The following is a 26,469-nucleotide window of genomic DNA, read 5'->3' as shown; positions in this document are numbered from 1 at the left end:
AATTACAATAAGTTGAAAATCAGTTAAGGTCTAATTGTGCTTTGTATGAGACCGTTTGAATGTACAGGCTTCAGTTGTAGTCTTGGACTGGGTTACTCTGCAGTTACTTTGGGTGTGTGGACATAAACCTCAGTTTTGAATATGATTTGAATAGCTCAGTTAGACATTGACAAGTGAAGATGTTTCGTTTTTGTAACACAGTTACCTTACTGCTGCTCAGCACACATACAGGCAAACAAACGACACACAGTTATTGCTTACATCTTTAGGTTAGTGTAAGAAAAAAGAAAAAAAGTTCTTTAAGGAAAAACCTTGAATACATGAAAACTGTAACACATGTGCATCAAGAAGAAAAACAGGTGAATTGTTAGTATGTGTAAGGAATAGGTCAAAACACTCCCAACAACCAGTGAAGGAACAGAAAATGACATCAATAAAGAAGAAACCACCAGAAAGGGTTTTTTAGGCAAGTGACAAATTACTGGCACCAAACTACATTCAAAATCTTTCATGTAAATATAGTAGTGTGATGGTGTGTTGGCCTGTAACTATCAACAAAGCGTTACATAGTATTAAAGACTCTTTATGGACTTAAGCAGAATTTGAATTTGCAGGAAAGTATTTTTTAGGTTGACTACACATGTTATTATGAGCTGTTGTTATTAGTAAAAAATGTACAGTTAGACACCGAACCTCAGAAGGAGAGTGCTGTGGTTTGTTGCAGTAAGAATAGCATACAGTTGCTTCACTTGTTACCATTACTTCCTCATTTTGAAAGAGATTTCTGTGAGCTGGTAGTCATTCTCTCTGCTCTTACATTGTCTTTTTATGGGAATTTAGTTATTGTGTATATATAGAAATATAGAAGTTATTGTGATTTTTGGATAGTTTATGTATTTATTTGGTTGATCTTTTTGACAACAAATTATTTTTTTTCATGTGGCTCCTGAGGGGCTCAGCTTTTCTAAAAGGTACAAGTAGGGGGGCTCCAAGGGAAAAAGGTTGGGAAACACTGGCTGAGAACTACATGCATGTACGTATGGATGAGACAGAGAGAGGGCTGCATCATGCTGAGGACATGGACTCTACTTTCACACAGGTAAAAGTCAGTCAATTTCTTAAAGATGTATGTCCACCTCTCCTTCATCCTTCTCATCCAAAGTTACTGCCACAGCTTGTGAGAGAGTCACATCTATTTTCATAGCCTCGCATAAATTCATTTTTAAAGACTAACAAATCATAGAAAACAACGTAGAAAAGACAGGAGGTAGAGCTGAATGTCCCTGCATGGTCTTAGTGTCTCTATTGTGTAGTAAACTCACATAGGCCTATACATTTATCTGTTGACATCAACTCAAAAACAGCAAAGTGTACCGCTCTCTCTCAAATAAAAAGTCTGTGTAGCTACAAATCAATGAAAGCTCTCTCCCTTCCCGCTATCAACCTAACCAGTTATGAATCTATTAAGGTCTTCAAAATGAGCTGTTGTTTTTTTTAACAGAAGTTACACAACAGTGTTCTGTAATAAATTATGTAATGGTCTTTACCTTCCATAAGAAAAAACAAAGTTAATACTTTTCAATACAAGTCATTTATATATGAGTAAACGGCAGGTGAACAAAAGGCTGTCTCTATATGTAAAATGTTTCAGAAAAACATCACAAACAAGCCGCATCTGGTCTCAAGTCGTTAATATTGAATCCTTACATTGATTTTTTTTTGATTTTTTTTTTACACTGAACACATATTCATCAACAAGATTAATCTGAAAAAAATAAAGCATGATTCAAATTACAGCTAACATGCCAATTCCTTAATGCTTAGGTTAAAGGGATACTTCACCCGTTGAAACATGAATCTGTATTGACATTGACTACATATATGTAGTAGAAATGTGAAATACATTTTGAAGTTGGTGCCTTCTTGGCTGAGAATTTAAATCTTTATACAACTTGTTAGCTTCATACAAAAAGGCTACTTTGTGGATTACATGTTGTGCAGAAGTCTACTGTTGTAAAGGGAATCATCGATCACAGATGACATCTCAACCCAGATGTGATTTGTAATTGAAGGGATGAACTCACACTGCAATTTTTTAGAAGAATTCTGTTGTTTACATCTTTAACTGACATGCAGCGTAGCACACCCTGACAGACTGTCAGAACAGAAACCCTGCTACATTAAGAAGCTGCAATACCAGAGTGACCAGAAAAACAGAAAAAACCTGTGAGATGTAATGTGATGCAGACAGTCAGTTTGAATCATGTGTTTTGTGCAGTGTCAGAGACATGCAACTTGTAACCAGGTGGACTTCAGGTGTGTAGAACCAGTGAAAACCTTCAACCAGCAAACCATGAAGCAGCTGACATAATTTAATTCAGCAATGAGTCATTAAAGCAATGAGTCAAATTTCTGTTAATATCAAACTATCATGCTATCAGGTCACCAAGCAGAATAAACTAATTATTTAGATCATTCCAATTGCATTTATTGCACTATGTTGTATAACATTTTAAATGATAATAAAGAAAGCTGAATCAAACCAACAAAAAACAACCGCACTAAGACTCTCAACAAAGCCAAACATATCATATTTGAAAAAGCCATATGTCTGCAAATTATCCATGTAAAGGTTAACACAATGTTTTGAATGCTAATCTGTAAAGGCAGGTAGCTGGCGTGGTTGACTCTGGCTGTCATAATCCAATTACCCCAGCTTTAGGTTGTATGATCTACATGTGCAGCTCCATATTACAGAGTCCGGGTTCAGAAAATCAGTGTTTCCCACAGAATGACGCGATACCTGAGCGGTGGAGTTCGCAGCTGGGGGGTGGAAGGGCCAACATAATATTTTTGTACTTTTATCTTAGGGTATATTTAATATTAGGTTTGTATTTATATCAATTGTGTTTTTTCCCTCTAAATTAATTTAGTTTTTGCAACAAACATCGCCTTGCATTTTGAAAAGTTCCACTCAATATTCCGTTATTTATAGGAGTTCATCACAGCATCAGCAGCAAGCAGCTGTACATTAACAATATTAAAACAAAGCCATGAGAAGCTTTAGTTTTGATATGAGCAAAGCACCTCGGTGCATTTACAAGAGGGATGTACAGACAGTGCGCCTGTTCTCTCACTCTCTCTCTCTCTCTCTCACTCTCTCTGTTCTCTTGATTTTGCTGCGTTTGATCTCCGCAGGAGTGGAGAGGGTATTTTTTTTCAAACGGGAGTTTTGTTATGCTGCACGGCAGCCCGCCCAGGTATCATCTATGTGTGGGAAACACTGGAGAATTTATTAAATTGGGGACCAAATGATCCCAGTGACTCCATCAGATTGTAGAAGAATAAAGGTACATGATAGTAAATGATGGGCCCCTTATATGTCAATCCATGTTGAAATAAACAAAAAAAAATTAGAATATAGTCATGCAGTCATTAAGTGTACATTATACTCTGATTTGTTTGGTTTCTATAGATTCCCAAATAAAAAATAAAAGTCGACCGAATTTACAGAATTTGAAAATTACATCGCTTACTGGATAAGAGCAGGTTGAGTGTTTTTTGCACTCACTGTGCAGAGTGATGTTCAGCTTGACACTTTCAGCTATCATAAGCTGGCAGCCCAGCAGGCCTCACTTTATGTAACTCATAGTTACTTGGTCATTGGACTGCTAACCCCTATTTAAAGATATCTGCACTAACAACTTCTCTGGAGGAAACCAAGAATATTGTACAACCAGAGAAAACAAATATAAATCCTGCTTAGTTTTACAAGGTCAGATGATCAACCGTTTCTGTAGTGACATATCAGAGGTTTAAAACCACACAGGTGCATAAATCTATTCATCAAACATGTGATGTGTCAGACAGTTATGTGGAACTAACAAATGTTCATTTTCTTTTAAGTGAGCACATCAAAACATAACGGTACTCATTTGCATTACTGGTAAACAGGTAAGCATGGCTACAGTCCACCCTTTTCCCTGCCAATAATGTAGAATTCCATGAACTTTAAGTTATGAAGAGGAAGAGGAGTGTTTTTGAAGGCTTACCTCGGAATTTCTTGGGTGGGTTGTTGAGGTCACCTGTGTCTGGTTGTACCACACAGCGGTCATCCACAAGCCTGTGAACATAAACATCATAACAAAGAGTCAGTCACTCATCAAACATGCATTATAAACATCTAAATACCCTCTAAAAGATTTCACTTGCCATACATCAACATTTATATATTAATGAGGTTCTATCATGTTCTTTTCAAGTTATTTTAAGTGAAAGAAGGAATTTACACCATCGCAGTATATAGCCCCTAAAAGCATGCACACTCTAGTCACTGAGGCCTTTTCACAGTATCTTGACATGGCATAGGAAGAAAATGATGATTTATTTTAACCTGGGGTATTAAAATCCAATGCAACATACTGTCAATCCAATAAAGTCAATCATTTCTTGCAGTCCTTTAGCAGTTCATTCTGTGATTTAAAGGAAGAGCGAAAATCTTTTTTTTCCCAAGATTTATTTTGGGCTTTTTCGTGCCTTTAATGCAGAGAGAGGACAGTGGATAGAGTCGGAAACCAGGGAGAGAGAGCGGGGAATGACATGCGGAAGGGGGCCACGGGTGGAAGCGAACCCGGGCCTACCGCTCGAGACGAGAGTCTCAATACATGGGACGCGCCCCCTAACCATTGCGCCACCAGCGCGCCCGCGAAAATCATTTTTGCTGATTTAGTTCAAACAGCATTCCATAGAAAGCATACTTGTGCTCAAATATATTAGTTAAAAGAAGAATATGCAAAATTGTACATATTGATATAGCAGAAATCAAGTATATCTTATGTAAATGTCTCTCTGAGTTATGAATGTCAACCACATTTGAGAAGCGCGAGTACCCGCTGGATGTGTTTTTGTCGAAGCCGTTTTAACATCAGATTTACATGGACGGGACGGGACGGCTTGCACCTTGCCTTGGCTCGCGTATAAAAGATGTTTCATTCAAGGGCTAAAGAAAAGAAGAATAACAGCCTCCTCACTGCTTATTTGCTCTACCAAATGAGACACGAGGGGTGGGAATCACCAGAGGCCCCACGATACGATATTATCGCGATTTTAAACATTATTGCGATATGCTGAGAAACACGACACAATATATTGCGATTTAACTTTTATAACGGCATATTTTGTCCACAAAACTAAACTAAATCAAGAACTGTTAGGTCAAATGAGAAAAAATTCTCAGTCTATTCATCTCACTTCAGTCTTTTTATTTCTACACAAGGGGAGTCAAGCCTACAGACTGACCAACACTGTGATAAAACTAAAACCCTGTTAAAGGCTGCATGAACTTGGTTGGTATTTCAGTCTAATCAAATTTGAACATGATTTTTTTTCTAAAAATCTTAATACTCCTCACCAGAGAGTCTATTAAACACATTATTACACACACACACACACACACACACCCACACACATACACGTAAAACATGAATATACCCCTTTTCTGGCCTGTGCTCACTGTAATTGTCTCTTGTATCGTAAGTGTATTGTCTCTTGTCTTGCAACAACAAAAATATATGTGAAAAAAAAAAAAAATATATATATATATATATATATATATATATATATATTATTTTTTTTATTAATAATAATAATAATAATAATAATAATGATAATAAAATAAAATATCGATACTTGGCGGCCATCAATCGATATAATATCGCCACACAAAATATTGCGATACTATGCTGTATCGATTTTTTCCACCACCTCTATGAGCCACAGCATGGATCAAAAAGTCGCACATTCTTCCTTTAATGGCTTAATTAATTTTTTTCCAGAACACTGAAAGGTAATAAATGGAGCATTTGTTTTATTGGTCAGCCCCCTTTTTGTTTCACTTGCGCATGGGCTTCTATGTGACAAATGTACTGGCAATGTTGTTTTAATCCACAGTTTTATGGGTGGCATAACATATAGTAATGTGAAAAAACTCTGCTAGCTGATGTGTAATAGGTGTTAAATTGACCTTAAAAACAGAACTTCCATTTAAAACTGTTATATGCACTGTAGTGCATGTATTCAGATCAGAAGTGTCAACTCAGCATAACATAAACAGCAGGATGAAATTAACATTCTACAACACCTGAGTTGGAAACACTGGCCTTAAGTCAGACAGTCTAAAACTGTCTAGGGCCAAGTGAGAGAGTGTCTAAAACACTACAAAAAAGGGCCATGCAATCATAGCTTTAAACATGTGGAGAAGCAGAAAACACTATCCAAAGACTAAGAAGATGAGGAAAGAGATTTTTAGAGTGAAGCAAAAGAGATACTGTAGATGGTTTCATCATTCTATCTGTACACAACAGGGGAACCAGGAGTAGAGCAGCACAAATACAACACTTTTGTACAGTACTATAGCTAGTCCAGTCAGTTCCATCTTTTTATAGCTCATGCAGTGTAAACTGCAATTCAGGACCACTATGATGACAGAGGAAGAAAGAAAATAATGTGTAAAAGGATCCTCTTTATCCAAACAAACCCTTATACTGCATTCTGGGATCCATCTGCATTTCAGTCTGAAGCTTAAAGATCCAGTAGTGTTCAAGGTGGTTGCAGATGTCTCTGAGGGGTCACATTCAGAATGCTGGCAGCGAAAGCAACACCTAGTACGAACGTGCTATTTATAGCAACAACAATGGAGGGGGTTGTGTGTGTGTGTGTGTGTGTGTGTGTGTGTGTGTGCGTGCGTGCGTGCGTGCGTGCGTGTGCGCGTGTGTGTGTGTGCGCGTGTGTGTGTGCGTGTGTGCGCGTGTGTGCTTGCGTGTGGCTGACTACTAGGCATGAAAATAAGAGATGGGAAATTTGACAAATGAGCTCTGTCATGGTTGCTGTCTTCAAAGCTGTGCACACATTTGTTGCTATGGTAGGTGACGCACAGCACTAAACTGTGAAAGAGCAAGGATTCTGAAAGCTTGCAGGAAGGGCTCAGTACCGCCTGTAGTAAGTGTCAAACACAATTGGGGTGATTTGGCAAGACAGACTACTCAAAGCCCTTTGAATAGTCAAAACAATAGACAAGCGGTACATCAGCTCAGGTCCTTTCCATTGACAAGGAAGATTGTACTGCTATGTGTTGGCACTAGGGCTGTGATTTAAAAATAAATATGGCAAATATGTGCATCAATGAAGATTTTACAGAATGCATATTGGCACAAAGCTGTGATAGCACTTTTGAAAGACACTTCGCCTATGGTGCAGTTCACAATACTACATGATGCAACAGAGGTGTCAAATCAAAACAAACGAGCATGGATGAGAAACTGTCTACCTCCCACTGGAAAATGAGTCATGAAATATGCAAGCTACGCAAAAACAGCGTAAAATACTGCGGCAACACAACCAACCTCCATCTATACATGACAAGTCGCAGAAAAACAACAGTCAGGCCCACTATACACAGGACCAGTGTGTGCCATCCCAACCAGCACTGAACTACACTTTCAAGACAAAATTTCCTTTACTTTTATGCTTTATTTGCAAAGTCTTTACAAATAAAGCATAAAAGTGCTGTTGTGATCTTCAGAGCCCATTAAGCAGTTGAGGGGATTTTTGTTTTTATTTCCCTCAACTTTGAAACGGGCTCAGAAGATTAAAAAAAAAAAAAAAAAAAAAAAAACACTCCTAAAAAAACACTCTTATGCATTTTTTGATGACACTTGTACAGTTGATCACGGAGGCTTCAGGCAGCTGCTTAATGGGTATGAGTCATGCTTTTTAATCCCAACGAGTAGATTTATTACAGAAAGTGCAGTGCGTGAGCAGTTTGCAGATGTGAAGCACAAAGAGCATTCTTGCAAATACAAGTGGATTCATAGGGCTGTGCTCAAAAAATCGATATGGCAACGTATCGTCATGTGCTCCCTGTATCGCTGCAGATGTTACTGAACCGATATGGCTGCAACGCTGTGATGACAGAGACAATGAGACAATTGGAGGTCAGTTTACAATAACATCATAGCCATAGCGCTGGGATTAAAATGTTTTTATAATGTATTTCTAGGATCTCTGAGGACGTGAAGTGAACTGTTTTAAGTTGTAGGATCCTTATGCCTCAATAAAGAACAGCTTTTGTAGTGTATCGTATCGTGGCCTCTGTATCGTGATATGTATCATATCATGAGGTTGAGGGAAATAACCAGCCCTAACTCATAGTCAAATGAAACCAGGGTATTAAATTATATCCAAAAGAAGTGAGAGATAAAACGAAGAGGGCAATTTAAGTTAAAAAAATAAAGATTGTTGTCATTGTAATTATTAATAGCTCTGGGATTATAAACAAAATATTTTCTTCTAGGATCTATGGGGACCTAAATTTTAAGTATTTTAAGTTTTAGGATCCTGTTAAATATGCCTTTGCTGTTTTTCTTCAGTTAATTCTGTGTAGGACATTGTTATTATCCAAAATCAACGTGTTTCGTGGGGTTTGTATCGTATAGTGGCCTCTACATTGTGCTACAATCTGTAATGTATTGTCGGGTTGTTGGAAATAATCAGCCCTAGTTGGCACACAAAAAGACAAATCAAAACAGATGCTTTGCTCATCCAACTAAGGGAAAGGGTAGAAAGGAAAATAAAATAAATAATGAAACAAAGAAAGTCTTGAGTACAGTTGAGCTGGGTAGATATCTACTTTATGGTAAAATAACTGCTGCAAAAAAATCTATCTGCTCAGTATATAGTATATTGTTCTGTTGTTATCAGTAAGCCATTCTTTCTTATGGTATCACCATTTACAATGGCCATTAAAGTCATGAAAATGTCTTTACTATTTCACAAAAAGTAATACCGAATGTTCATAACCTAGAACCTGGAAAATGGAGTTGGATGCAGGATATGTCATCAGGTGGACTGGACTGGGAAACTGACATCGATGACAGCACCCTCTATCATTACTTCTTTTTTAAGCCTTCTGGTCTTTCTGTGACTGTTCATTGTTTGTAAAGATTTGGTAATAGCACATAATGATGTGCAATTTTAACTTGATGCCTACAATTAAGGAGGAGGGGAATACATCCAGTGTTTAAATACATGGTGCTAAGCAAGTAGCAGGAAGACACAAAGTAAATTGAGGACAGAATAATAATCGAGCACAACATGTATAGAACAATTAGAACACACTTTTTATAGCCATTTGCTAAACAATGTTACCAAGTTCTGAATATAAGGATAAATATCAATGACACTAAAAAGTAAGCAATGATGATTGCAATATTCATCACTTTTCAAATGAAACTACCTTATTCTCCAAAACATTTAACATTTGGCCAATACTCTAACGATACTGAATTACTTGAAAGGTTGTTGTAAGGATAGACATAATGTACATGCAACAACTATGTTAAATATGATATGACTCAAAAGGTGTTGTCAAATCAGGCAACCAAATTGCTGCAGGGCAAACAAGTTCTGCAGCTAAATAAAAACTTGAGCATGTGTTTAGCCCTTTTTTCCAGCCCATCTGCATGACTCCAACTGTGCTTATTTGTAAATATATATATATATATATATATATATATATATATATATATATATATATATTTTCTCTATAAATTTCAACTAACCAGTGGATCATGTTACCACTTAATTTTTACCAGCCATCCCTTACATCAGTCCATGAATCCTTCCAGCACACAACCATCAACGTAGCCCAGCAGTTTGGTTGGCTCAAACACAGCAAACATACAGATCCTTTAATGAGTTACTATTTTTATTTTGTTGTTTGTACTCTGTGACAGTAAAGTATTCTGCACACTTGTACAATACTGTCCAATGTCCATCCACCTAGTGATCCAGCAGTATGAAATATCAGGATGTGGAGATGGTGAAGGGTTAAAAGAAAAGACTAATAATAGTGAAAACAGGCTTACCCTAAGGTGCTGATAAATCCACTGGTGGAACCCTCTGCATAGAGGGAACAAACGTCCCCAATATGGAGGAAACTGGACATCTTGTCTGACATGGTTCCTTAGGCTTGACTTCACCTGAAAACATTGACAACAAAATCAGTTTCCGACACTGTGAAACATTTTTACGAATTTCACCAAAATCATTCAAAATAAGCCTGTAAGTTGTATTTATAAATTACAGCTATAACAAATACAAGTAAAATATTGTTCACAGCTGTATGTTCCTGCACATAATAATTGGCAAAAGCGGATTCAGTTGTATAGAAAGTGTTAACAGCAGTGCTAGTTCATACAATTTTGATGGTGATTTTGTTAGTGCTAGAGAGTTTCTGTTCATTTAGGTTCAAATCATCTGAATTGTTGAAGCCTATAGGGGCAAATGACAAATTACATAAAAAAACATAAATATTCACCTAATTGTTGTATTTTTCTGAATGTATGTCCATTTGGTAAGTATGGGGTCTGTTCTTTTTGATGCACAGCATGAGGTCTGAACAACATAAATCCCACAAATGAGTTCATCACTTTACAGCTATTCTAAAAAATAAAAAAAAATAAAAAACACAACAGATGTTGTGACCATATGAAAAAAACAATGAAACAAACTCTTGCACAGAAATTGGATGTATCTGTGGGACCTGTGTTTTGGTTAGTTGTGTGACACTAAAACACGTATGTTTTAAATGTAGGTCACTACTCTTGAGTCTGTTTCCAGGTTTGGAGTCTGGCTGAAAGAAACAAACTCTGAGAAGCATTTCAAGTGGCCAAATTGTGCACATGGTTTCGCTCGTTCACGGTTTAACCATCGAAACTCTATTTTTCATCATTTTGGCATGAACTAAAAGTAATAATATGATATAGACTTATTTTCACGGCACTGCATAAGGAGGTATTGAGAGAAAGAGAGCACAAAAAGGATGATATTTCCTTAAAATATCCGATTTAAGCCTACTTCCACAGGAGTATTTTCGTAAGGCGTAAATTACCTAAATTAAAATAATTCAAACCAGTCCTTTCAACTGAGACAAACACACGGATTTAAAGTTTCTTCTAAGCTGTCCATTGTAAAATTATGTAGAGGTACCGGTGGTGCCACAAACTTCTTCGCTAGCTGAATTGAATATCATTGAGCTCTAGCAAAAACAACAAGCAACAAATGAACGCGTGGGCTACTTCCTTGACAGGGATGCTTACAGCTCAGCGGCTAAATGAACAATGCCATGACTGAAAACTACACGAAGCCTAGACGTGGAATTTACCTGGCAGAATTTGATAGAAGGCGTCCAAGCTAGGTAGAGAAAGGAAGGAGTGAAGAAGTGGGTCAGCACAGGATCATTTCCACAGCGCTGTCCTCGGTTAAGTCCATGTTAGTGAAACTCCAGGTGAGCGCAGGCTGATCGGCGTTATCTCTGACAGCTGAACGCGTCCTCGGCAACAATCCGCTTCTTGCCTCCTCCACATGTCACTGCAGGGAACGCCCCTTTCGTTACTATTTATACTGCGAGCAAAGCTCTCTGGGAAATGTAGTGTTATAGGCGTTTAAATTGACGTCATGAGCAGGAATAGTCGCTTACTCAAATTGAAGACCATTTTTGTGCTTTAGCATAGATTACATTTCTTTGTTTAGAAACATTTCAGAATATATCATCCTGGAAGAGATAAGGTAGTACAGTACTACAGTATAGCCACATTCAACTCAGTTTATTTCTGTAGACTAATAGTAGCATCAGAGCATGCATGGTGAAATTAAACAATATAAAATCATTTGGAATTGGTGTGTTTTTTGCAAGTTCTTTACTATTACTAATTGAATTTGATATTATTCTATTTTACCAGGTGCAGGATTGAAGGGTCTGTCAGTCTGTCTAACAGCACGTTTATGTATAGGGAAATGGACTTGAGCTTGTAAAGCACTTTTTTAGTCTTCTGACTTATACTGGGAAGTGCATACACACCACATGCACCCTTAACTTGGGGTTATCGACATGTGGCTGCAGGAGCTGGGAATCGAACCCACAGCCTTCTGGTTGATCGACAAACATCTGAGCAACATCTGTCCTCCAGACAGACATAAACCAGATCTCCTATACTTATTGGCAAAACGATTTGCACACACAATTATTGTTAACAAATACAGTTATTGGATGTGTCCCCTGATTCTCCTCTTTGCTCTAATGCTCATTTCAAAGTTTCCATCTGTCGAATATTTAATAATAATATGTGCAAACCCTGTCAGCTTCATCTGTACTATTGAGCATGTTAACACTAAGAAGGTGTGATGAATGCATTTGACAGAGAATTGTCAAAAAGAAAATGAGATACTTTAATGGGAGAAAACTAATAGAAATTCACAGCACTGATAAATCATGACTAGCCTGTTTTATCAACTAATAATTGTAACAAATTCACTCATATGTGCCACATGGTGTGGACTGCAATGGTGGCTCTAAATGATAAAACCCATGTGACCTGAGGTTTTTGTCAATGTCTACATTATTTAATGTATGTAATGTCAGAAACAGAAGCACACGCCGCCTTACAAAGACAGAGTCATGCTGTGCATGTCTAAATGTGAAAAGACCTGAGATAAAGAGATCAGTTGTGTTTGCTGTCTCCTGTCAGAAACACTGATTCGGCTACAGACAGTCAAACTCTAAGGTCGGTGAAGGGGAAACCCAAGTGGAGTCTCTGTTTTGGATCAATGCCTTTTTTTCTTTCTTTTTCTTTTTCTCTTCCTTTTTAATGATTTTTTTTTGTACAAAGGATCCAATGATATAAAGTGTAGTTTATTTTGAATGGATTTTGCAGTGATGCACCATACCAGTGCAGATAGACTGCAGCTTGCAGTGTTGCCCATGGACCACTATGCGATTAAGTTTGTAACAGTTTGGATATATAAGTCGTCAGCTCTGAGTGATCTGGTTTATTTGCAAGTGACCCATTAAAAGCACACTGACGTTTTTAGCTAGTGGAATCAGAACAGAGTCTTGTACTGAACTATACAGAAGCTTTGTACATACCGAACTCAAGAATATCTTGCCAAATGAGTGATACGTAATGGAATCAGACTGACCTCACAGGGAGTCTAGTCTTTCTTTCTTTGTACAAAAAAGGGAAGAAACACTCACCTCTTATTTCTCAATGGAAGCCAGTAATGTGCATTATAAATTCAGTAAAAATCAGATTATCAGTAATAATTTCTTATTGCAACATGGATTAAAAAGCAGCACTAACCCAATATTTTGAACGTTTATCTGAATATCTTTTCTTCCAGAAGAGTCATGTAAATGGATTTACTAAAATGTCTCTTGCCCATTTTTTTTTAGATCTGAGAGTACTTTGAGGTCTTAAAAACCTCAACATGGTGATTTGTGTTTTAATGTTCTGTATCCTTGTTTGAACAAAAAATCCAGCTCTGCTGTGATGTAATTGGAATAAGAGGACCTATAATTCAAGTGATGTCACTTTCTTTACCGTCACTATTCCCTCTCACTAGTGTTTTTGTAATATGGATTAAAGAATGATCATCAGTAGTGTCAGTTATGAACATCTGTGTGTCTAAATGCAACAATGTCAAGTGTCTGAACTTTATCCACAAAAAGTATTCAGTGCTTTGATGATAGGTTACGTTGAATACAGTTGTCATGGATACAGTGTACAGATGACTGGCTGGCAACCATTGTACGACAGAGTGAATTGGTTGGTGTTTGTGATAGATAGATAGATTTTTGTATTCGAGCACACATTGTTTTGCAGCATACAGTATGGATTACAGTAAAACTTTGTTCAGAGGGAGAGGTGATTCATTTTTTGGGGGGGGAGCTTACTCAGGGGCATGGTTCTGTTTACCTCACAGCAAATGATTGAATATAGCATCGATGTGTGTGTTGTGCACCACAGACAGAGGAGTGACAAAATACAGTGAACATCTGAGTGGGAGCACAGATTGTGGGATCCATTATTATGCATGTGATAGAGGGAGTATTCTCATGTGCAGATTCAGGCCTTCTCTAGGCATCACTGTGTGGGCACAATGGCTGGTAGTTTTCCTGTCTGAGACTCTGTTAACCCCCTGTGTGGGCCATGCCTGCAAACCTAATCCTCATGTCCATCACAAATGTCACAACAGATCTAATAGTTTCTTATTTCCATCATTGGTCAGAATGTCTTTATTCATTTAATGAAGCTTCAAAATCTGCATGAGCCCTTTTCTTGTTGAAAGAAAAGGTACGCTTTCTGCACCACCGCTTTTATTCAAAAAAATAAATAAATCTGGGGCATCTATGTGCTGCTCCAGATCTCTGACAGTGAAACAGTGAATACTGATGCCACTGGGAGCAAGAACAATTTATAATGGCTTACAAGACTTTTCAAGCTCAATGCAAAATGATGATATAACTTCTTTAATAATCTCACAAACAGCTGTAAGTTTAGACATTAGTATCCCGTGTCTGTCCACAGGCCTCTTTGAGTCTTTGACAGGGACCTGATGTCATTATCAGACTGTTAATGACATCAGGTCTCTTTAGACTTGAGCCAGTTGCACTGTCAAAGCTTATGAGATTTAACATCCCTTAGTTTGCTGAGATCACACACAGGAACAAGACATGAGCGATTTCATCAAGAAACCCTGCTTCTAGAAGAAGCAATGTATTAGTTTATTGCAGACTTTAGTCAATCATTGAACAACAAGTAGGAAAGGAGAACATACGGTTTAAACATCAGGTAATAGTTAATTAATGTGTCACAGACTTTAAGGAGGTATTCATAATTAATTTCTGAAATGACAGGTTCCACATTCAGTCTTGCAAAACAACAGGTTTTGGAACGCAACCTAGTATAAGGTAGAAATCTATTTCACTAAAAATAAAAGACAATTATGCTGGTATAATGGCCTTCACACTCCCAATGGAAATAATCTGATTAGAACAGCTGCAGAGATATTGTAATTAGGCCCTGTAGTTTTGAGCCATAACGTGCATGTGTATGAAAAAATATTTGGATTCAACTGGACCTTGTAGGGAAATCTACATGACTGGGGACCATAGTAACAAATTTTGTCAGGTTCTAAGAGCAATTGGTGTGAAGCAGAAATGGTTGATCAAACGCCAAACCACATTCACAAGTCCCCTCTCATCGATACATGCAGCACACAGAGGAGGGGATCACTTCACCACATCCCTTGGTCACAGCATATTGAATGAGCCAGATCATGGACATCTGCCAGAAAGAAAAAAAAAACTGCCCAGTGATTGATATGTGGAGAGGAGTAGGGTTCTTGCACACAGTTGTAACATTAACACATTTTTGGGCTTATCTTGCTGAAGGAGAGTTAAACCCAGGGAGAGCAGCGGTATGAACTCACCTATTTAACCTGCAGAACATGTTCTGTAAGCTGCTTTAACTGCACTGTAATCCATCGAGTCACTTAGGGATTGGACGACTCCTACCTCACTTTCACTAAACTATAACCTAAACGGATCCAGTACAAGTTTTGTTTTATTAAATTGTGCATAATATACAAATAAGTAGTACTACAAAACAACAACATATTTGCATATTCCTAGAATGTAGTGAGAGAGAGAAGCTCTGTCGGATGCGAGGGTCAGACAGGACTGGTAATGGGATTGTCACAGCTTAGCTTGCACAGAAACACAGGGGATTGACTATTTGTCAGTAAATTGCTGAACAGGGTTTTTAAATACTCGTGTGATATCTCACACATAATTAGTCGTAGCCTGATGAGCACAGAATGTCTTTCACATTTGCAAAACCATTGCAATGCTCAATGAAGAATAGTCTCAGTGGGATCATCTGAGGTAAGAATGGCCCTGTTTACACCTGAATTTAACACATGAACAATGTGTCATTGTGTTATTGGTGATCTCATCAAAAAGGCTGCCATTAGTATTTGGTTTGTTGAGAAGATTGTGATGGCAGTGGAGCGTGGTGACAGTGTTAAATATTAACCCTCTATGGTTGGCATTATGATTTCAATTAAGGAACATTTTTTTGATTTTTTTTTCCTGCTTTAAATTGCACCCTATAACAATATAAAAAAAATGTATAGTCATTATTTCGAAACGTCTTTATTTTTTTTATAGTCTGTAGCCTCAAGGCATCTTTGTACCATAACAGACAAATTGAAACATTAGATATTTTCTTGCAGAATGTTTATTGAATGTTTATTCTTTGACCACAACATTTGAACAAACATTTTTATCTTGTTTTTAATGCATTACTCAGTCCACATTAATCAAGTACATATATACGCACAAGGACATACGCATATACACAAGCACATACACACAAAATCTAGGTAGGTTGTCCATTCTGAGCACTGCATTTTTACAATGCCTAATCAACCTTTCAACCCAAACAGGCCAGTAACCTCTTATCTTTTTCCCATTGATTTCCTACCATTATTGTTCTTCCATCTCATCCTCATATCTACCCTCTCTCTCCATTATATGACACCTCATCCTCATCTCAACTGGCATGGCCACTTGTGCTTTATACATTTTTTATGTGCCATAGAGTAAGTGCAGATTCATCTCCTGCATGAAATCGCAATATGTGCACTGTAGATAAAGTATGTGAATTATATATTCTGTATGGCCTTATGCAATTCCATTTCAGTACAATGTTGCCTTAGGGTAACATGAAGTTTTGTGCCATATTCTATGATCCATTGGTCTCTTTAAGTTTTTATAATATATATTTCTTTAATTATAAATTAAGGAAAATCAGGTTTTTTGTAGGTCATTATCTGGACTAAAATAAGGGGAAAATGCCCTTTTAATTAGAGAAAATATGGGACTGTGTGACATGTGGGCCTATATACTATGCGATACGATGTGATAGACTTTATTGTCCCCTTGGGGAAATTTGTTTTGGACTCAAAGTGCTGCCAAACATTCAGATGCTTCAACTCAAATCAATAACTAAAAACAGAAAAACCACATCCACACATACAAAAAGGCACATACCAATACAGAACAACACAACATGAATTGCACATTACCCATATTGCACATGTGTTTAAAAAGTGAAAAAGGAGGCCAAATGAAACCCTGTGGGTCATGTGAGCAGTTTTTTGCATCATCATTGGTTATTATATGACTTCCCCTCTCCCGAGATAGCATTCAACAATTAAATGGGCGTCTCATTTCATTTTTAAAAGCTAAAACAGGTTACGTTGCCTAGAGGCAACACACCAGTTCCAACCCCCTAGGGGGCGTCAGAGATCTTGGGGTGGGGGGGGCGGGATTTATACAAAGGTCTTTTGGTAAGAACAAGTGTGTGTGTAGGCATATTCTGATAAGATTTTATTAATATTAAGATTTTAATAACAATTTTTAAAGAAATACATCTTTTTATGTGTGGCTCCTGGGGGGCTAGGATTATATTTTTAAATTTTCATTTTGTAACATAATGATGAAACTTCATATTTTGATAACATTTTAGAGATTATTGATTTTCAAACCCACTGAACCACCTCTGAGCCTAAAGGTTAAACATGATCTCTCAAAAACGTCTTTTTCATATGGTGTGTCAGTGTGATTGAGTCAGTGTGTTAAAGCTGGGTAAGTGAGAGCAGCTGTGGTGGCTTGTGCTTCTTGGGCTCCAGAAGTGCCAGCTGAGCATGCTGCAGGGGTCCTGGATCAATTATATCTTCACATCCATGATGGGAGGACCTTACGATGAAGTATTAGAGCCAAATTAAGGGGGAAATAATTTGCTGATTATGTGATTAAAGTCATACATTTACAAGATTAAAGTCATTATTTTAGTCTATAGTAATATCAGGAAAGCAGCAGCCGCCTGTTTGAATATGAGGACCATGGAGCATCTTTTTTTTATTATTATTGTGTAGCCTGTAACACAGATTGAGCATTATCTCTCTGTGGAATGACCCGCTTTAAAACAACAGTTCTTTCCGAGAAAGAACCACAGTGACTTAGAGGAAACTGTCTCTTTAGTGGCAGAGGAAATGGCTTTGAGGGTTCACCCTTTCATCACTTTAGTGCAGGTGGGTGGCTGCTCTTCTGATACAACCTATCAAAATAATAATTATAACCATATATAAAAGGATTTTGAATGTAATATCGTGACTTCATTTTAATAAATGTATTTAATTTAATCTCTTAAATTTGCAACTTTAATCTTGCAATTTTAGAATTTATTTTCTTTAATGTGGCCCTAATACTCCGTCGTAGGACCTCATTTAAAAAGCACTGTTGCAATTTTCTTCCTCTAACACTAATTCCACTGCAAATCAGGATACAGTGAAAAATCTGATCTAGTCTATAGTTGATGAACAATATGGTAAGCTAGCGTCTTCAATTTCAGTTTTAAGAACAGAGAGTTCACCTTTTTAAGCCAGATGTTAAATCAACGTGTGGAGCGACTTGGCAACTTAATAACGTTCAGGTTCAAAAATTAATTAAACCCATGCTGTTTGATCTGTTGATGGTCAATACAAGTAAAACAGGAAAACTGTACTCTCAATACAATTGTCACAACTCAACAAATCAAAACTGCATGTCTGCAAAAGGTCATAATTCAACCACAACATTTCATTCTGGTTGCATAATGTGAGCTGTGCTGGTCAAAATGTTGAGAACATCTCTTTGATGTTTTTGTGACCATGTCAGTCAAGCCTTAAAAAGTTTGTCATGTAAAATTCTCAAATATTTATTCAACATTTTTGTTGACACTGACTGCATACATTCAACCTGCTGAATGCTACATTGTACTGTATCATACTGAGCTTTTTAGATTCAGATTTCAACTTTAGACAATTCTGTAAAATACAGCCGTAGCCTATAAACATAAAGATCAGTATACTGTATGTATGCTTATTATTGTAGGCCTATTCAAAATTCACCTTTGGTCTTTCATAAAGTCATAAACATAAAATTTGCGACAAAATTCCTTGTTAATTGCGTTCATCTGGCAGCTTGTTTGCCATTTTTCAGACACCACAAACATCCCATGTTATGGATATGTATAGAATATACGTGTACACCATCATTGAATATATAGCATACATGTACCAAAACATGTCTTTAAATAATTAATTAATTCTTATTTGAGAATTGAACCAAAGTAAATGAGAAACAAATATGCAGTATAATTAAACTTAGAATATTGAAATTTGAAAAGCACATGAGGCCAATCAGATAGTTTGAGTCTTTTATTTATGCATTTGGCTGCAGGATTTGAGGCAAGGACATCTGGTCCCTCATCAGAGATGTGTTCCATTTTTGAACAAATGGACTGCCAGTTGTGGTTTCTCACTGATCACTCACACTGAAAAAGTGTCCTGTTCATGTATCAATGCAATGCATGGCTCTGACAAATTTAGATTGATTCTGTTTGTCCTTTCAAGTTATATTTGGCTTTGGCTCAGTGCTAGAGTCGGCCATCTCTCTACCAGAAGGTTGGGGGTTTGATCCCAAGCTCCTGCAGTCAAATGCTGAAGTGTAGCAGGACTGACACATGTGTAATAACACTTGTGTATGTAGCAGCCTCTGCATTCACACACAATGGGTGAATGTGACATGTTAGGTAAAAGTGTCAGAAGGCTAAAGAAAAGTAGCAGCCGAAAGTTGCAGTTACAGCATAAAAGCTAATTGTTTATCCTCCATGTTTTTGAGTTAAGGACTTTGTTGGGAACATTTTGTGCACTGTATTTTGGAGTAAGAAACAAACGCGACTCCATTCATTTTCTTCAGAGTAATATTTACAGCCTCTTGATATTTATAAAACCCGATCATACCGGGCTACTTCATCTTAAGCACTACTTGATATGTTTGTTTTTGTAGGGAGGGGGTGTGGAGGGGGTTTGGAGGGGAAGTTCACCTCATGTGATTAACTGGTGGTTGCTAGGTGACTATCCTGGAAAGGAGCCACTGATTTGCAGCCCAGCATTCATGAGGCAGGATAGAAGAACAGCTTTCCTGCACCTCAGAGCCAGCCACTGCTGTCCGTATCACCTCCTGTAGACATAGCCTGTTGCCATAGGGATTCCAGGGACATCTGACTCATGAATGACATGAGTCATGCATTTCAATGGAGATGCATTTTTTTATTACTTGTAGTAGTTCTATTAAAAGGACAATGGCATCTTGTTTATCAACTAAAAGTTGGCCTTAAGTTGAGAGAACTCGTTCTCTAATTCAATTTGTTCTACAATCTGCAGAGGTGAAATACTAGACAACACGTGCTTTAGCTGATGAGATAAGAAAGCCTTGGCACAGAACTTTCCATACAATGTTTTTCTTTGGTTTGAGCAATGCATGGAGTCCTTTTCCCTTCCTGTCCTAGTTTTCTCCAAGGTCATAGACACAGCGAACATCCAGCCCTAACCTCACCATGGCAGTACAGTATTTCTTACAAATACACCATTTCCTAGCAACTATGCTTCAGCCTAAATATAAATCAGCAATTCTGTTCTCACAATTAGACTAAAGTTATATCAGAAACCTACATTTGACTTAATCCACTCATATGGATTGTACCACTGCGTTATGTGTGCAATGACTTTACAACTGCTTTTTTTTAGTGCGCTTAGTGCAAGTTTAAAACAAGTTTGACATAATGGCAGAATATTTGAAAGATGTTTTGCACAAATTTATATGAAAGATCAATACGACGCTCAAGTGTGCAAGTTTAACACACACAGCTTCTTGTTAGCTAAGGTGAGTATTTGAGACAGAATGAAGCGATGCGAATAATATCTCAATGTAACAAAATTCACTCACCAATAACTACGGTGCCACTTCTTCCTCTACAAAAACATATCGTAAAAAAACATCACAATGTGGTTTTTGAACAGATAACAACCATGTGACAAAACACCTCATGTCATGAAGCCACGTTTTTCTTTTTCTTTTACTAATAAACAACATTCGCCTTTCATCTGGGTGACACAAAAACTAGGCAACCTGACAGCGGTCTCCGATCAACAGAGGGCTTCCATCCCCACCCCCATTTAGTCTCTCTCAGCCCTTGTGTGGCTGGTCCCATTTCTAGATGAAAAACGGTCTCCATCCTAATTAACCCAGATGTGGGTATTAATAAGATGAAAGCAGGTCTAGACGAGAAAGGGGGCAGATTGAAAGGAGAAGGTCCTGATTTCGAAATGGTCACACTAAAGTGGGACACCTTCACCCCTCCTCTGACAGGGGAATAAGTCTGTTTCTATATAAAACACACCCCCTGGCCCTTTTTTAATTGGTCCCACCTCTCTTGAGGCTTGAGTGTCATGAGAAACTGAGAATATCTACTTGGTGATGCATGAAGACAGGAAAGAAACGACAAGTTGATGGTAAACACATTACAGCTATAACTTTAACTGGGAATTCTGATGTTTTATTTTGACCGATATGGGTTATGCAAAATATTCCAACTGTAAATAGTAGATCTGTTATTTTAAGTTCTCCTCTCTCTGTCAGCGTAACTGATACTTCTGCTTCTCAATTGTTGTGTTTGTGAAAATCTGAATTCCATTGTTCCACGACAAGATGACAGTTAGAGATATACAATCTGGTGTCCTACACAAATCAAGCATACCGTGATGCTTGATGTTTTCTACAATGTATGTCAAATACGTTGTGCAAAATCCTCCCCAGGATTCACAACAATTGTGTTAGGTAAAGAAAAAAAACTGTTTTTCCAAGCTTTTGGATTTCACTCTCATTGTATTCCTTTCATTGAGTGGGAGACAGCTGCAGATCAGGTGACCTCAAGGGGGAACAAAATAGGAAACAATGATGGCCACAGACATGGCTAATCCAGCAGATGTTGTGAAGGGAACAATTCAGTTGTCAAGAAATGTAAGAAGACCTTTTAAAATAACGTACAGTATGTGAAAATTGTACTAGGCTTGACAAAAATGTTCTTCCATTTTTCAGAATTATAATGGTCTCTTGAAAATCAGAAAAATACATTTAATTTTCTTATCTTTCAGTTGAGAATGGATAAATCCAGTGGAAGAAACTGAACACAGTTATCGGCACCACAGTGGCACTGTTTTCTCTGGAGTCCGCCTATCCCTTTGGCCTGTAATCCATTCTCACTGTTTGTAGGCAGCAGCTCTGCAGGAGGTTGGTTACTATATCCTCCAGAGTAGTCGAACATCAGCTCCTCTTGTGCATCAATGTTCCGAGCTGCAAACAGAGCCAGTCTAGGTACCACAGAGTGCACACGCACTGGCTGCATGAAAAGGTTCGGCCGGCAGGAGTGGTTGAGAAAGCGACCGACATTTCCCACCATTGCTGGGTCCACAAACGTCTCACTGATGGATCCTGTACCAGCATGCTCCCTCACTGCAATAATGTAGTTATTTTCTGCAGACCTCTGAGCAAGCTGTCTACGTCTGGCCTCTTCAAAGCTTATCACCTCTCCTGCATACTCACACACAAAAGTCCCTTTTGGGATCGCCTCAAGTGTCTGTACTCCCCAGCCCATGTTCTTTGTGCAGTAAACCTCTAACCTGAGCCTTAACCCCTTCTGAACCACCCGGTTGGAGCATGCATCACTGCAGGTACAAAGGGCGTTACACTCAAACACTGGTGAGCAGTAACCAGAGTCGGAGCCGCTTAGGTTCAGCAGTGTGCCTGTAGTGTCATATGCTGGTCCATGTGTCTGCAGGCAGGAGCAGCTCTCCGGAACACACAAGTGGGAAAGACAGGAGCATCCTGGAAGGGAGACTTCACTGGGGTCCAAAGTGCATCCTGGTCCCTGAACATTATCTGGGGAATACTGGAAAAGGAAAAAAAAAAAAGTGATATCCAAATTATTACAGCTGAAGCAATTTAATAGTTTTGTTAATTGTGAGGTGTGGCTGCTTGTTGTGTGCAAGCTCCACTGAAACGTAGGGCCCTATTTCTTAAAACTTCCAACATCAATATATGCAAAATTATTATGTATAAATATAAATATATAGAAATCCTGAAGCTAAGGCCAAGTAGGAGGTACATTAACACCTGTTGGCTTTAAAGCTAGCAATTCACTATTGGAAGCGGACAGGTTTTGTGATAGGCTGAACAACTAATGAGGAGTGAATACGATTACTGTTAATAGTTTGTCAATACAGCTACATAATACAAAACCTCACGCTATCAACCTTCTGATATAACAACACTGCCACATGCAACCTATGTTTCATCACATTCAGCAATGATGACTTACAATGACTGATAATTAGGTTTCATTATATCACAGCCAGAGCAAAAAGTGGAAATTTCATTAACTGATCTTTTTTTTTTAACAGAGGCAGATCATGTTTGATTCCCTGTGCTGTAGTGAGTTTGTGGTGTGGCTCTAAACTATTATGATTTGCTGCCATCTTGCTGTTAAAACAATGTTTTTCATTTTATAAAGTTAGTAACCAACAGATCTGGGTGAATTGGGGGTAGGGCCTTACTCACACCACAGATAAAGTGCATCTTAATTATTCAGATTTTTCCACCATCTCAGATCATGTCAACTGAATCTTTTATAGCAGTATCTGGAATTCAAGCACTATTGTACACAGTGTCCTTCATGTTTGTTGGGCTATGCATGAGACTGATTTTGGGGAAAAAATGACATACTTAATATGCTTTTTTTAAAATTTACATGTCCTATGTGTGATACAAAAAAAATCAGCAACATCAAAATATCTCAAGAATTCACATTTTCCATCACAAGGAGAGGGTGTATTTACTGGACGTAGTCTAATAAATCCGCCAACACAAGTTTAATAAGATGTTGTTGGCTTGTTGGTACCACACTAAAACTGACCACCTTGCCAATGTCATGTTTAGTCCCTAATGCCAGAAAAATAAAGAAGCAGACAGGTTGGAAAGATGGATGTGTTTGTCTCCTGCCTGACTCATTGATCCTTACATGACATATGAACATATTAAGCTTCATTTTGCCTTATGTGTAAAATGTGGAAGAGCTGCGCTAACACCTCTCATGGCTTAAACTACATGTTGCCACAGATTTAAAACCAATCTGTGAAAACAGGTTTTAAACACTGAAACAGGAAATAAAAATAAATGGCGGTCCTGTCCTGAAATCACAGAAACCAAGCCATGACCAGATATCGACAAAGGAAAACCGTTTGTCTCATTTGTTTTTGTTTTAAGGTGTGAATGGTTAACAATTTGTCAAACTGTGTTGATTTTTTCTTAATATTGACTGCTTTTAATAAAACAGGGCTTCAGATTGTGCTGTTTTGATGTCCATAAAAGGTTTTCTGGTAGCATCTGGTACTAGTTTGTGATAACAATCTTTACATTAGTAACCTTCAACTCAATTTAGTCTCCAGCTGTTATAATATCACACAATCTCAGTTTCACCTCAATACTATACTTCATTGATATCTGCATCTTTTCTTATCATCAACAGCGAATGTTAGCTCCTTTTTGAATAAATCTTCTTAATCCCAATGATTTAAATTATGGTTTTTTTTCTTGTTGCTCCATCCTAATGTGAAAATAATGGTTATAAGAGCATCCCGAGGTGGTCACTCAGCATGGAGTAAGCCTGAGCTATGAACTTCTTTTACACTCCTTCATGTCCACTTTAAGTGAAGGATCTCATTACAAACACAGCCTTTAAGTACAGTGTGTAAACCCACCCAGGATAAACTGAGGTTGCAATGTCATCTGATCACTCAGGATGTCAAGGATATCTTTGTTCAAAGTATGAATGATCGTTTTAAGCAGTTACGCAGAAACTACAGTGGGCCATAAAGATGAGAAGACTACTTGAAAATGTCGGCCAACTTGTGACATTAAAAAGGCAGTTAATAAAACCAATGTTTGACATCACAGTGGTCAGTCCATTTTTAAATAGTCCAGGTTGTTCACTGCTTATAACTTAATGCTGCTCCCCAGGAGTTTCAACTTCTTCTTAAGTTTTTTTTTATATTGTATATTTTTTTTCACATTTTCCTTAGCAAAATTTTGACCTATGCATAAAGTATTTAGTATTTCTTATCATAAATTGTCATACCTACGTACTGTGTGCTTGTAAATTGGATAATTGTAAATAGTCTGTAGGCAGAACACTTTTTTTATTTGATCTACTAGAATAAAACAAGTCCCAGTGGACAGAGGACACATATGATAGACCTGAAATATTGAAGCTGTTGCAACGCCAGAAACATCAGAACACTATAAAGAAGAGATGTGGGCCTATTTTGCTACTTTGTTTACAATGTGTGGGAAGATAAAAACAATTTATGTAGGCTACATACAGACTATGGGTGAGAAAGACAAGCTACGTCACGTTACCACAAATTCAGGACGAGTCCCTGTGGCTGAAATCCTCCTGACAGAAACAGGAACATCCTCGAGTCCGTTGCTCAAATCCAAACAGTTTATGTCAAGACTCATGTCAGCACATTGTAAGTTACAGTAGACTACTCTGCAGACCAGCTGGGATTTGAAAAACTGAAACTCAGAAGCTACAACTTCCGGTGTTTGTTTTTTTTTCCACAGACGGGCGCCCTCTAACGACAGATCGTATTATTGCTCTATTTTACTGGATTTAAATTGAATGTCAAAGTGGACAGGAGCAGAATTAGTACAAATCTATGTCACAACACAATATAAAGTAGTCTGTTTGGAAATTTCTGCATGGACTTGCCCCCCCCTCCCCCCCTGTGCTGTATCAATAACGTTATGTTATTATTAAAATAATCCAGGTTTTTTCCAAACATACCATATTGATAAATAGCACATAGAGCTGATCTCCAGCAGAGGGCGCTCATGTCAAACACAAAATAACTTATTAGAGGAAGACATTAAGAGATATTCACAAAAAAACAAAAAACATTTAATGACAGTGAAAATGAACAGCTGTTGTTTTTGAAGTATTCTTGCTTAATGTTTAATATCAGCATATTGACAAGATAGCACTGACAATGCTGATATGCTTATGTTTTCTTTGGTTTAGTGTTGAATTGTACCATCATCTTATTTAAGCAGTTGGTGATGTTTGTGTTAAAACAATACAAAATGGTTTTCATTGACAAATTACAAAAGGTTCTCTAAAGATTAAAAAAAAAAGCCAGTACATAGCCTGTAGGGATAGGGCTACTCGATTATGGCAAAAATCATTCCCACAATTATTTTCTATTGTTATTGAGATCACAATTATTAAACGATTACTGATTGATTTGATTTGATTTATTTGATAACATCAGCATCACATGAATTTATTGATCTTTAAAACGTTTAACACTTTAACATTGTGAACACTTTGGAATATCATTTTTTTTCCTATTTTATTTTATTTATTTTATTTATTATTATTTTTTACAGGGGCAGTGCACAATTAGATGTAATTGTACCAGAGTTAGCTAATAGCTAATTTGCATCTGTTGTCCCTGGGCAGGTAAACAAATAATACATGGCAGTAAGTACATGATCTAAAATAACAGAATATGTAAAAACAAAAAAAAGTCCATTTGAGTAACGTTACACTTCATAATATATCAGAC

The 26,469-nt window shown here is 37.5% G+C and overlaps 2 protein-coding genes across 4 annotated transcripts in view; both read right to left on the bottom strand.

Moving 5' to 3' along the window:
- The window catches only part of itpr1b (inositol 1,4,5-trisphosphate receptor, type 1b), an 84,147-nt gene extending 72,783 nt beyond the window's left edge, over nt 1–11,364 (bottom strand). For all 3 annotated transcript variants that reach the window (XM_065954984.1, XM_020633799.3, XM_065954983.1), the window contains exons 1-3: nt 11,222–11,364; nt 9,924–10,037; nt 4,053–4,123 (exon numbers count right to left, since the gene is read on the bottom strand). In XM_065954984.1, coding sequence (XP_065811056.1) covers nt 4,053–4,123; nt 9,924–10,015 — 163 coding nt within the window. In that variant the 5' untranslated portion in view covers nt 10,016–10,037; nt 11,222–11,364. The remainder of the gene's footprint in view (nt 1–4,052; nt 4,124–9,923; nt 10,038–11,221) is intronic.
- Nucleotides 11,365–21,295: 9,931 nt separating this feature from the next.
- setmar (SET domain and mariner transposase fusion gene) lies at nt 21,296–25,437 on the bottom strand. The gene is made up of 2 exons (XM_020633872.3): nt 25,259–25,437; nt 21,296–22,733 (listed from the first exon to the last, which is right to left on the bottom strand). Exons 1-2 carry the CDS (start codon nt 25,358–25,360, stop codon nt 21,936–21,938), a joined length of 900 nt encoding a protein of 299 aa, XP_020489528.1. The 5' UTR covers nt 25,361–25,437; the 3' UTR covers nt 21,296–21,935.
- Nucleotides 25,438–26,469: the final 1,032 nt, after the last annotated feature.

The sequence above is a fragment of the Labrus bergylta genome, chromosome 5 (genome assembly GCF_963930695.1).
Source record: "Labrus bergylta chromosome 5, fLabBer1.1, whole genome shotgun sequence".
Lineage (NCBI taxonomy): Eukaryota > Metazoa > Chordata > Actinopteri > Labriformes > Labridae > Labrus > Labrus bergylta.
The sequence above is the reverse complement of the archived record's forward strand: the minus strand, read 5'-3'. Positions and strand labels throughout refer to the sequence as shown.